This window comes from Marmota monax, unplaced genomic scaffold (assembly GCF_021218885.2).
Source record: "Marmota monax isolate L192 unplaced genomic scaffold, Marmota_monax_Labrador192_F-V1.1 WCK01_AAM20220418_F8-fsc00072, whole genome shotgun sequence".
Taxonomy (NCBI): Eukaryota; Metazoa; Chordata; class Mammalia; order Rodentia; family Sciuridae; genus Marmota; species Marmota monax.
Genome location: NW_026692356.1, coordinates 2,168,758 through 2,182,209, shown reverse-complemented (window position 1 = coordinate 2,182,209; position 13,452 = coordinate 2,168,758). Strand labels below are relative to the sequence as shown.

The 13,452-nt window shown below is 39.9% G+C and overlaps 2 protein-coding genes across 2 annotated transcripts in view; one reads left to right on the top strand and one right to left on the bottom strand.

The window, feature by feature from the left end:
- Positions 1 to 2,026: 2,026 nt before the first annotated feature.
- Positions 2,027 to 13,452, bottom strand: part of Myo3a (myosin IIIA) — a 203,283-nt gene continuing 191,857 nt past the window's right edge. The window contains exons 32-33 of the mRNA XM_046442267.2: positions 12,917 to 13,060; positions 2,027 to 2,730 (exon numbers count right to left, since the gene is read on the bottom strand). Coding sequence (XP_046298223.1) covers positions 2,595 to 2,730; positions 12,917 to 13,060 — 280 coding nt within the window. The 3' untranslated portion in view covers positions 2,027 to 2,594. The remainder of the gene's footprint in view (positions 2,731 to 12,916; positions 13,061 to 13,452) is intronic.
- LOC124091293 (translation machinery-associated protein 7) lies at positions 12,175 to 12,550 on the top strand. Its single transcript, XM_046442266.2, has one exon. It carries the CDS (start codon positions 12,191 to 12,193, stop codon positions 12,383 to 12,385), a length of 195 nt encoding a protein of 64 aa, XP_046298222.1. The 5' UTR covers positions 12,175 to 12,190; the 3' UTR covers positions 12,386 to 12,550.

Here is a 13,452-nt window from a genome sequence, read left to right as displayed (position 1 = left end):
AACCCGAGGAAGAAACGGATATTTTAAAAGATGAAGGCAGAAATCTCAACATCCGAATTTAACTGATTTTTTTTTCTAAACAATGACTTAAAATTGCTACTGTTTAAGCGCCATCGAATCCAGCCCCCAAGTACTCTGCATCTGCTGGTGGTATTTAACATTTTTTAAAATTTTACTTAAATCCCCTACTTCAGATGCAGACGGGAATCTGGTTTGTCCTTCCTTAACGCCATCTCTCCTCCCCCCCCCCCCCCCCCCGTTTACAACGCAATTTGCTTTGTAAAGAATTTCATTTCGCAGAAAAGCCCATTGCTCCCTCTCTTAGGCTCGGGGTTGGCGATAACAAAAGAGTGAAGGGAGGTAATAATTACAGTCATTAGTTCACAAAGGAGGCAGCCACCGACTGGTTAGAGAAGGCGGGCCAGCGCTGGGGAAAAGCTTTGGAAAGGAAGGCCTTTCCGAATAGGGGGACAGACCCAATGCTCCAAGGGAAGTCCGCCAGGCACGGTTTACTTGCTGTGACCTATTTCTTGTCCATAGGTTACCCAGAGATCGTGTGGTAGCCCGGGCCAAAGAAAAACTATCTGGTACAAGTTTTCCCTTGTGTCCTTTTTTCAGTGCTTAAATGTGGAGGGACAGAGTAAGGAGGAGGGATGCTAAAAAAAGAGGGAGAAAGAAAAAGGAAACAAATACATTGCAACATTTCACCAAAGCATTGGCCATTCTCTTTTCCAGTCTCACTTAAAAAACAAAAACAAAACAAAACAAAAAACCCTGTGGGGAAGGGCTAGGGGAGAAATAGGGAATTTAGGGATAATAGCTGATGCCTCCCTATCCAGCAAACGAAGAGCTGATTCCGGGGCTCTCGGTTCTGCAGGGGTCACCTGGGAAGCTTGGGTTGAAGAATGGGCCTTGCAGCAAAGAGCTCAGTCCTCTTGAAGGCACCTACCTGTGGAGGGTCTCCTGGTGGTGGATGGGTAGGTACGTAGGAGTAGATGGGGCTGGGCCACCTCAAGGTGGACCCTTGAGCCTACCCCTAGAACCAGCTACATGCCCTGCCGAGCTGGTTTTGTTGGTGCTAGGATCAGGTCTGACAGCTTCCGTGGTCCACACAACCGGGGGTGACTCGTTTCTTGGGTCCCAAGCCCTAGCGTGGTCACAGCGCTAACTCAGGAAAGGAGCAGGGCCTACAGAGCATTTGAACTGGAGGTTTGTCCCAGTTCCAGCTGGAGATTTTCCTGGGACTGGACTTCGGTAAAATGGAGAGTGTGCACAAGTCCAGTCTCTGGGGAGCATTCGGAGCTAACTCTCTGGTGAGACTATTACAACCCTTGGAGAAGTGGCACAGCAAACATTATCACCTCCCACCGCCTCCCCGTCTCTTGTCAACTCCCAGCATTTTCCCAGTCTTCTGGCTTGAGCCCCAGGGTACAGGAGCTGAGGGTACTCCTGGAAAGGACGAGTCCCCGCCAGAACACTTCTTCAGATTCAGTGGTTCATGGAATCACTTAGCCATCCTTCCTCCCACTTTTCCAGGCTGCAGAGACCTGAAGGATGTCTTTTCTAGAAAGTCTTAACCCAGTTTTTAAATTAAGTTGCAGTCAACTGCTGAATGCAGACCTCTGCCCATTCACTACTCTTCCCCCTCAACTTAAGTACACCCAAATTCGGAGCGGTGGAGATTGCCCCAAATCTCAGAGTAGGTGAATGTAAAGCCTGACAGTTCTCCTCAGTGATACGGCTGGAATTTTTCTAGGCAAGACTAAAGGAAGCCACACTGATTAGGAAAGCAGCACGTTTGTGTGTGGTGTTGGGGGTCTGGAGTTTTGTTTGGAGGTCGTGTTTTCATGACAAATGCGGGGGGAATTAATTTAGATTGTGTGTGTTTGAGGTGGTTGGGGAGGGCGTTTGCTAATGGCGACTGGGGACACCTCTGCTCTTGTCTCTGGGAGCTGCCACCAGCACTCTATATACAGCAGAAGCGGGGCCCCAAAGCGAACTTGATGAGCCTGCTCTGCAAACCACGGATTTTTCAAGGCGCTTCCTTTTTATTCAGCAATCTTAATGACCACGAGAAAGGAAAGCTCAGTTTGAGATGAAATTCACCTTCCTTGCTCCCACCCGGGCTTTGTTCTGGAAGACTCATCCCACCCGAAATTGTCCAGTAGGCCTGAGAAGGTTGTTTGCAATAAAGGAAAAAAAAAAAAATCTTTGATGTCACCCAAAATGAGAGAGGGGCTGATGTCAGCTCAGATGCAGCTAGATTCACAGAAAGGGTCTCAAACAAATGAACAGATACATTAGGGAAATAGGGACAGGGCTGCTCCAACTCAAGGGCTGTTGAGAGAGGGGAGTGCGGGGTCGGGGAAGGGTCTTCAGGGTGCAGCGCCTGGGGCTTCCCAAGGGCTCCTCCTTCTGGGCACGGGAGGCTGACCCCAGCATTTGAGGGGCACGCGCAGCGGGCAGCCCCTACCGAGGTCAAGCACTGGGCTTCAGTCCCTGGAGGTGCCAGCGCCCCAGACTTCCCCGCTTTGCTCCCTGTGGTCCCTCAGGCTTGAGCACTTTCCGACCGTGGCAGCCTCTCAACAGCTGCGCTACAACTGCTCTACCAGGCGCCGGCGCTGGGAGGTTTTGCGCAGGAGCCTCCTGTAGTCGTAGGGGCTGGCCGCTGGCCCGGTCTCCTCCTGCTCTTCTTCCTGCTCCTTCTCCGAACTCTCCGCTGCCCAGCATCTGCGAGCGAGATCCAGGAGTGTCAGAGCCGCCACCCAGCGCAGTGCCTCCGACCCACCCCTAATTAGGCAGTTCCTCTTCCTGGCACTTTCCACCAACCCTGTGCCTTTAAGAAAGACACCATCTAAATGTCTGGCTAGGTGCTGGGGTTGTGGCTCAGTGGTAGAACGCTTGCCCAGCACGTGTGAGGCCCTGGGTTCCTTCCTCAGCACCACATACAAATAAAATAAAATAAAATAAAATAAAATAAAATAAAATAAAATAAAAGTATTGTGTCCAACTACAACTAATATATATATATATATATATATATATATATATATATATATATATATATATATATAAATTTCCGGCTAATGGCTAAATGTATCTGCCATAATTCTCTCAGCAGGTTTTCAAAATGGAGTCCAGTGACTTTATGTTTGGATGAGAGCTACACAAAGCATCGGAAGGCATAGATCAAAAAGACAAACTTCTTTTAGGATAAAAATAATTCACAACCAATAAGCCACCTATTTATTTTAGTACTTTGATTTTTTAGTTGTGGTTGACACAGTATCTTTATTTTATTTATTTTTACGTGGTACTTAGGATCCAACCCAGGGCCTCGCAAGTGCTAGGCCAGCTGTATACTGCTGAGCCATTACCCCAGTCCCCAGTAGTTTGATTTTAAATACACTTTGGTCAAAGGGGAAACCTGGAGATGCCTAATCAGATACTCACATTTTGAGTTGTAAAACTGCCTTAATATTTTTCAAAATATTCCTCTAAATCTGACCATTCTGTTACACAGGATCTCTCTGCCCTGTTGTTTTTTCAGTTTTAATATTTTCAGTGAGGCTGTCTAGCCAGCTTTCCTGGATCACTGCTGGGAAACTGCCAATGTTTCTCTTTAGATTCTGAAGTTTGCCTGGGGAAGTGGGGTGCTCTCAAAGATGCAACTACACAGATTCATTCATTTAGCACCCACCAAGTGCTGGGCAATGCTGTAGGTGATGGGTGAACAAAAGTCCCCATTTTCATGGAGTTTTAAATCTAGGGTGGCAGAGGAGCATGAGCAATTTAAAAATGATGAGAGGTGCTACATAGAAAATCAAAGCAGGATAAAGAGGAGCCTGAGGGTTGTGCTATAATGTCATTTATTTCATAGATGATGGTCTCTATTAAGGAGACATTTGAAGAGAGGCCTGCAGTTAAAAGAGTGACTGAGTCTTGCAGAAGAGCAGTTATTCCAGGAGGATAGAGCAACCAATGGAAAAGTCCCAGGACTTCAGTGTACATATTGTGTTCAAGGAACAGTAGGGAGGTCACTGTGGCTTGAATGGAATAAACAAAGGGAAGAATAGCAAGAGATGAGCACAGGAATGAGGATAAAATATGGCAGATAACTTAGTGCTTGAAGACCATGACAAGGACTTGGATTTAATTTAAGAGTAAAGAGAAATATTAAGGGGTTCAGAGTAGAGGAATGGCTTATAGAAGAATCTGGCAGCCAGAATGGAATTAGATAGGCATGTTAAAAGACTCTGCAGCAGTTCAAGTAAAACTGACAATGGTTTGGACTAGGCTTATAGAAGAAGAGGTGAGCATGGGCTGGATTCTGTCATACTTGCAAGGTAGAACCGAGAGTTTGCTGATGGTCTGGGACGTGAAAGAGAAATAGAAATGTCCCCAAGACTTCTGGCTTTAACAATGGGAGGATAGAGTTATTTAGTAAGATGGGGAAGACTACAGAGAGCATTTTGGGGAGGGGATAAGGATTTTAGTTTTGGTTATTTTAAGTTTGAGATATTTATTAGACATTCAAGAGGAGAGACTGAGTAGGCAATTGGATGTACGAATCCTGGTGTAGGCCAGAGACTCCAGTTCAGGAATTTCAAGTACATAGATGATATTTACATCATGAGAGTGTGTGTTGATACACACACACACACACACACGCACACACATACATTATCTGGAACATTCTACTATTTCAAGTTGAGGACTTATCAGCAAAGGAGAATAAAGACAAGCAGCCAGTGAGGCAAGAGACAAACCAAGAGAAGTAGTGTCTTGGAGGTCAATGAAGAAAGTGTTTAAAGACAAACTGAGAAATCACAGTGTTAAAGGATGTTAATGGGGAGGGATAAGGACTGGGAATAGATCACGGTTTATGGCAAAATGGAAGTCATTGATGACTTTGACAGGAGCAGTTTCAGTAGAAACCTGAGTTAAGAGGCTCAAGAGAGAATGGAAAGAGAAGATATGGAGGAAGCAATATCTTTGCATATTATTCTTTTGCTATAATAAAGAGAAGAAAAATGGGTAGCATTAAAGGAACATTAAGGGTGTTTTTTGGGGGGTTCTGATTGCATCATGCTCACAAATGTCCAGAAATGAGTTTATCAAAAGAACCCACATCCAAGATGCAGCAGAGGAGGGGACAACTGCCATACAATATTCTTGAGTGGGTGGAAGGACTTGGATGGAGTGCACAATGGGAAGGTGTGGCTTTAGCTGAGGGAAGTACATGCTTAAGTGGCAAGAAGGCTGGTAGATGTGGTGGTGGAAGCTTGTGTCTATACTCTGCTACTGCTTTCTTTCTTTCTTTTTAAATTAGGTTTTAATTTATATGTGACAGTGGAATGTATTATAATTCTTATTACACATATAGAGTACACTTTTTCATATCTCTGGCTGAATATAAAGTATATTCACACTAATTAATGTCTTCATGCATGTACTTTGGATAATAATGATCATCACATTCCACCATCATTTATAACCCCATGCTCCCTCCCTTCCCCTCCAACCCCTCTGCCCTATCTAGAGTTGTCTATTCCTCCTATGCTCCCTTTCCCTATCCCATTATGAATCAGCCTTCTTATATCAGAAAAAAAAACATTTGAAATTTGTTTTTTGGGGGGATTGGCTAACTTCACTTAGCATTATCTTCTCTAACTCCATCCATTTACCTGCAAATAACATGATTTTATTCTCTTTTATTGCTGAGTAATATTCCATTGTTTATAAATGCCACATTTTTTTATCCATTCATCTATTGAAGGGCATCTAGGTTGGTTCCACAGTTTAGCTATTGTGAATTGTGCTTCTATAAACATTGATGTGTCTGGGTCCCTGTAGTATGCTGTTTTTAAGTCCACAAAATTACAATTATCTTATATTAGTCAAAGGTGCCAAAAACATGCATTAGAGAAAAGACAGCCTCTTCAACAAATGGTGCTAGGAAAACTGGAAATCCATATGCAACAAAATGAGATTAAACCCCTATCTCTCACCATGCACAAAACTCAACTCAAAATGGATCAAGGACCTAGGACTAAAACCAGAGACCCTGCATTGAATAGAAGAAAAAATAGGGCCTAATCTCCATCATGTGGTATCAGGTCCCAATTTCCTTAATAAGACTCCTGTGGTGCAAGAATTGAAATTAAGAATCAATAAATGGGATGGATTCAAACTAAAAAGTTTCTTCTCAGCAAAAGAAAAAAATCTGTGAGGTGAATGGAGAGCCTACATCTTGGGAGCAAATATTTACCCCTCACACACCAGGTAGAGCACGAATCTATAGAGTTTATAAAGAACTCGAAAAGTTAAACACCAAAAAAACAAATAACCCAATCAATAAATGGGCCAAGGACCTGAAGAGACACTTCTCAGAAGATGATATACAATCAATCAGCAAATATATGAAAAAATGTTCATCATGGCTAACAATTAAAGAAATGCAAATCAAAACCACTCTAAGATTTCATCTCACCCCAGTCAGAATGGCAGCTATTATGAAGGGAAACAATAATAAGTGTTGGCAAGGATGTGGGGAAAAAGGCACACTCATACATTGCTGGTGGGACTGCAAATTGGTGCAGCCAATATGGAAAGCAGTATGGAGATTTCTTGGAAAATTGGGAATGGAACCACCATTTGACCCAGCTATCCCCCTGCTACTGCTTTCTAGATAAAAAAGGAAAGAAGATTGTCAGCTGCAAGTGTGAAAATTATGAGGATAGAGGAAAGAGAAGCAAATCTTATCGAGTGGACTGGGGAAGGGAATAATGGACTGAGGCCATACATTTTAAGCGAGAATAGATTTAGCTTATCTCTAACCATGTTAAGCTACATGGATGCAGGTACAGATTGGCAGAAAGTGGGTTTACCCAGCATGAACCTGGCATTAGGGTTTGCCAGCTAAATATAATTGAGGTAGAATGAGGCAGGGTCACAGCAGGTACATACAAATGAATGAAAAGAATGATACAAGGAGATGGCTAGAACATTGCCTGCTGGTGGAACATGTCATGCATTTTCTGAATAAGGAATTATAAGAAGAACAAACTTTTGGCAAGATCTTTCAGGGCATTTTGAGCTCAGTGGATACTTGACAGGAGAGGTCTTTTGTTTTATAATGGGTATCATAGACTTATAATAGGTGTCACGGAGTATTCTCCCTTGAGTTACTGACTTGAATTCTCCTATACGAGAATTTAAAAATATTGAGTAGTAATCATTTGCCAGATACATTACACACATTATCTCTAATTCTAAGAATGGAAATGCAAGGTCTTAGATCCTTCCTATCCTCAATCTGCAGATGAGAAAACAGATTCTACATGACAGAGCTAGTAAGGAGTTTTGAATGAGGATCCAGCCCAGATTTATAGGGCCCAGATATGCTTCTTCCACTGTATCCCTTGACCTCTTTTCTGGCCATACTTCTTTCATAATTCTCTCAGCCTCAACTGATATACTCTTGTTCCATCTTACTTTTAAGTATTTCCATTTTCTCCATACCTCTTTTTCATAATTAAAATCAGTATATATCCTTAATAAGCCACATCCTTCAATGCTGCTCAACAGAAACCCCACTGGATTCCATTTTGGGAGGACATAAGAAATGGTCACCACTAATTACCTGCTATCAACTTTTATTTAGAATTCATGAACATTTATTGAAAGAGAAATCAAGAAAACAATTTTAATTATAATAGCTGCAAAAAATAAAACTCTTGAATTTAACCAAGGAGGCAAAATATTTGTGCACTGAAAAGTATAAGACATGAAGGAAATTGAAGAAGGTGAAAGTAAATGGGAATATATATCCCATTTTCATGGATTACAAGGATTAATAATGTTGAAAATGTCTATAACACTCCACATGAGCTACAAATCAAAGCAATCCCTAGTCTAAATTCCAACTTTTTTTTTTAACAGAATAGGAAAAACAATTCCGAATGATTTGCATGGAACCACAAAAGATCCTGTACAGTCAAAACAATCATGATCAATAAGAACAAAGCTGGAGGCATCATACCACCAAATTTCAAGACCTACTACAAGGTATGGCAATACAAACAGATACTGGCATGAAAAAAGACACGCAGAACAATGTAACAGAATAGAGGGCTCAGAAATAAACCTATACATTTATAGTCATTTGGTTTCTGAAAAAAGATGCCAAGAAAACACTAGGAAAAGGAGTTTCTTTAATAAACAGTATTGGGAAAATTGTATATTCACAGGCACAAGAATGATACTAAACTATTATCTCATACCATTTAGAAAATTGAATTAAAAATTTAAACATTAAGACCTGAAACTGTAAACCAGTAGAAGAAAACATAGGGGAAAAGCTCCATGACATGCTCTGGGCAGTGATACTTTGGATCTGACACCCAGAGCACAGGCCACAGGAGCAAAACTGGACAAATGGGATCATATCTAATTTAAAAAATTCTGTGGAGCAAAGGAAACAATTATTATAGTGAAGTTATAACCCATGGAATGGGAGTTAATATTTGTGAACCATACATATAACAAGGGGTTAACATTCAAAATATATGTGGAACTCAAACAACTGCACAGCAAGGAAATAAATAACCCATTAAAAATGGGTAAAGGGCTTGAATAGACATTTCTCAAAAGAAGACATACAAATGGCCAACAGGTATGTGAAAAAAAAGAGAAGAAGCTCAACATCATTAATCATCAAACCTCAATGAGATATGCCCTCACACTTATAAAGATGGCTGTTATCAAAAAAGATACTAAGTGTTAAGCTGGGTTTTTATGACACATGCCTATAATCCCAGAAGCTTGGGAAACTGAGGCAAGAGGACTGCATGTGCAAGACCAGCCTGAGCAATTTAATGAGACCCTGTATCAAAAAAGAAAAAAAAAAGATAGCAATTGTTGGTGGAGATATAGAAAAAAGGAAACTCCAGCACACTGTTGGTGGGAATGTCAATTAGTACAACTTTATGAAAAGTAGTCTGGAGGGTCGTCAAAAAATAAAAAAAAGGTACCTATCAAATTATCCCCCAATCCCCCTACTAGGTATATATGCAAAAGCTGTGAGGGGAGTACCTTGAAGGCAGATCTGCATTTCCATGCTCAGGGAAGCACTATTCACGATAACCAAGGTACTGAATCTACCTAAGAGTTACCAGAGGACGAATGATTAAAAAAATGTATTTTATATACTCAATGGAATACTACTCAGTCATAAAAGAAGGAAATTCTGTTATCTGTGACAATGTCGGTAAATTTGGAAGACATTATGCTAAGTCAAATAAGCCCAGACTGGAAAGCCAAGTAACATGTGATCTTGCTTGTATGTGAAATCTAAAACAATCAAGCTTACAGAATCAGTGAATAGAATGGTGGCTACCAGGGCAAGGGCAGGGGAGAGGACTGGGGACATGCTGATCACAGGATGGAAAATCTTACCATGAGTAACTTCAGTAGATCTATTTTACAACATGGTGACTATAGTTAATAACAATATACGGTATATTTGAAAACTGCCAAAAAAGTAGATTTTAAGTGTTCTCATCATAAAAGCATAAAAGCATGTGAGATGGTGTGTTTGTTAATTAGCTCCATTTAGCTACCCATAATGTGGATATATATATTTCAAAATATCATGTTCTATACCAAAAATGTATATAATTTTTATTCATCAATTAAAAAAGACCATGAGTTCATCTATTCCTCCCATGCTTCCTCTCCCTACCCCACTATGAAAACATTTGGCGTTTGTTTTTTTTTGGGATTGACTAACTTCACTTAGCATTATCTTCTCTAACTCCATCCATTTACCTGCAAATGCCATGATTTTATTCTCCTTTAATGCTGAATAATATTCAATTGTGTATATATACCACATTTTTTTTTATCAATTCATCTATTGAAGGGCATCTAGGTTGGTTCCACAGTTTAGCTATTGTGAATTGTGCTGCTATGTCCCTGTAGTATGCTGTTTTTAAGTCCTTTGGGTATAGACTGAGGAGAGGGATAGCTGGGTCAAATGGTGGTTCCATTCCCAAATTTCCAAGGAATCTCCATACTGCTCTCCACATTGGCTGCACCAATTTGCAGTCCCACCAGCAGTGTATGAGTGGGGAGGGAGCATGGGATAATTAATGATGGTTGAATGTGATGATCATTATTATCCAAAGTACATGTGTAAAGACACGAATTGGTGTATACTATGTATACAACCAGAGATATGGAAAAGAGTGCTCTATATATGTAATAAGAATTGTAATGCATTCCACTGTTATATAAATAAATAAATAAATAAATAAATAAATAAATGAATAAAAAATAAAAAAAAATGAGACATTCAATTTATCATTGCTATGGGACACCATATTCCTGGGCTTACTCACATCTTCCTGAGTGACGTCAGAACTTGGTGTGTGTGTGGCTGTATTCACATACACCAAGACATTCTTTCTGCAATAACATCATCCAACATATAGTTTAGTCTCAAGTCCACTTGCCCCCAAATATCTTTCAGAGCCACTTTAAAAAATGTTTTGTTTTTTTCCCCCTATTTTAAAACTAGAATCTTATCAAGGTTCACTCACTGCATTTGGCTGAGTTGTATCTATAATCTTTAGTTTCAAAAATTCCTTTCTTGGAGTTCCCTTCTTGTTCAGCTTTGCTTATTTTTATTTTTTATTTTTTTAGTGCTGGGATTGAAACCAGGGCCTTACATATGCTAGGCAATTGCTCTATGAATGCACCATATCCCTACTTCCCGCTTTGTGATATCAGTATACTTTCCTCAACCACCAAGTGCCTTGGATGTAAGGACCATTCCTTATGCACCCCTATATCCACCCCTTCCTAAATGCCCAACACAGTGCTTTGAATAAAGTGGCAATATTGAATAGCAGTTAAAGTCATTGAATCTAAAACTGGAGAGTCCTGCATTCAAAATTTCAGGCTCCATCACTTACTATATAGGTGACTATTTGCAGTCTCTAAGTTTGCAGATTTAGCCTCTTTATCTATAAAATGGGGCAATAATACTAACTGTTTCCTCAGCTTGCTGTGAGGATTAAATGAAATAACAGCATAGAGCTAGAACAAATTAAGCGTTCAACCAATGTTAGCTGCTGGCATTCTTATTGTAGTGATTACTAAATACATATCCATAAACATAATTTGATAACAGGCAACATTTCAGGGACATAATACTTTTAAAGCAGATGTGTTTCTGTCATTGGGGGAAGAGAAAGAATATTCTGGAGAGGGGGCAGAGTTGCCTGTTAAAATGTGAAGAAGGTAGTCGGTGAAAAACATTGGAGCACAGTGTAAAAACCTTGGGCTTTATTTCACTCACTATGTATGTGACCTGGAATGAGTTATTTAATCTTTTTGGCACTTGAACTCTGTGGTTAGACTAGCTCATCTATAAGCTCCAACATGTTACAGTTCTTGATTTCAAAATGGAAGAATAAAATCTTTTTGGAGACAAGGGATAAAAATGAAAGTTCAGGTAGATTCTGGAAAGCAGATAAAGAGAATAATAGCCACCAAGAATGGAACACCTCTCCTATGCTGCATATTGTGTTAAGTGATTCATCATTTCATTTAATCTCTGCAACAATGTAGTGAGGCAGTTATTAGCAAATCCTTTTGCAGATGTGGACACTGAGGCTTAAAGAGATGGGTAACATGAGCACGATCGATCATTCAACCACCAAATGGCTTTATCAGGATCCAAATCTAAGACATTCTAACTCTAAAACCTCTGCTCTTAACCATCATGTCACACTGTAATGAGACGAGTGAGGGGGGCAGAATGTTCTAGGCTGATAGGACGCTGGCTCAGGACTTTTGGATAAACAGCTCCTCATGGCCTGTCATTGCTCCCATTTCTCATATATCATGTTTTTGTCTAATTCCCTCAATCTTAAAACTTAAGAAAGAATTTGTGAAGACAGGAAAAAACCAAAACCAAAACCAAAAAAGAATCCCTAAAGTTGCAAATAAGCTGCAAAAGAAGTTACTTACTATTATAAAGTTGTTGGTAGGAGAAAAACTCAAGTTCCAAATACATATTTTTCTATGAATCTTACTCCAAAATATTTCTGATTTGATATTCTGATTCTGAGAAATTATAAACCACAATTAAGAAACCAATAAGGGAGGGGCGGCAGGCGCCATGTCCGGCCGGGAAGGTGGCAAGAAGAAGCCCCTGAAACAACCTAAGAAGCAGGCCAAGGAGATGGATGAGGAAGATAAGGCTTTCAAACAGAAACAAAAAGAGGAGCAGAAGAAACTCGAGGAGCTAAAAGCGAAGGCCGCGGGGAAGGGCCCCCTGGCCACAGGTGGAATTAAGAAATCTGGCAAAAAGTAAGCCGATTCTTGTGCCTGAAATGATGGTGACCATTGATTCCATTCCTATTTAGACATCTGGATCCCCGCTGTAACATCTTTTGCCACCTATAGCTAGAATGAAGTGTTATGTTGGAGTCTGTTGTAAATTTAATAAACTTTTGTAAAATAATAATAATAATACACACACACACACAAAAGAAACCAATAAGGGATTAAATTACCATTTAGAGTTTAACATAGATTTTAGATACGGTATGTTGCAGCTTATCATCCAAACTGACAAACTTTTAAAAAGAGATGCTATTAATAATTACACCAAGAAAACAGGTTTAGAAGTAGGTATAAACTGTGATTTTGCTAAGAAAATGAAGATGTCTGATTATGCTACTGCAACATTTATGATTTTTATCTTTAAACATTGTATCCCTTGTGAGAAGCAATATTAAGTAAAACCACTTTGTCATTAGCCCATAAGTAAAGTGAAATTGCTTAAAAACAGAATTGTGAGTGTAAAGTTGAACATGCTGTATTTTAAAATGCAGTTTATTACCTTTCGTTAGCCTTAAAGCATGGACTCTGGAGTTCCTGCTGTTGTCTTGATTCTCTTAAGTTAGGGTTATGGTACTTTGGTCCAGAATGACTGGGCAAAAATTCCTTATAATAGAAATCTTCCAAATCTAATAATTTTCCCTGACTGTAAATGAAACATAACATATCATGACATCAGTGTAATTCTCTATTTACTTAAACTTACAGAATATTTGTCTTCCTTTTTTTTAAGCATTTACTGTAATTTAAGAGTAACACATAGAGGTCAATATAAATGAGTCTTGAAATGTGCGAAAACCGTATAAATCATAAATTAAAAAGAAAAACAGACTTGTCATCTCTTACCTGGAATAAAGCACTAACTGCTGGAACAGCTTTTCCTGGGTCTCTTAGTTTTAACCTGGCATAAAACTAGTAGTTACTAGAACAGCCAGTGATAATGTTGCTCTCATGCATTGGTGTTCACAACTGACCCCAGGGCTGCTATCAGGAAAGCTGGTCTTTATGCACAAGTACAAAGCATTTTTAAAATATATC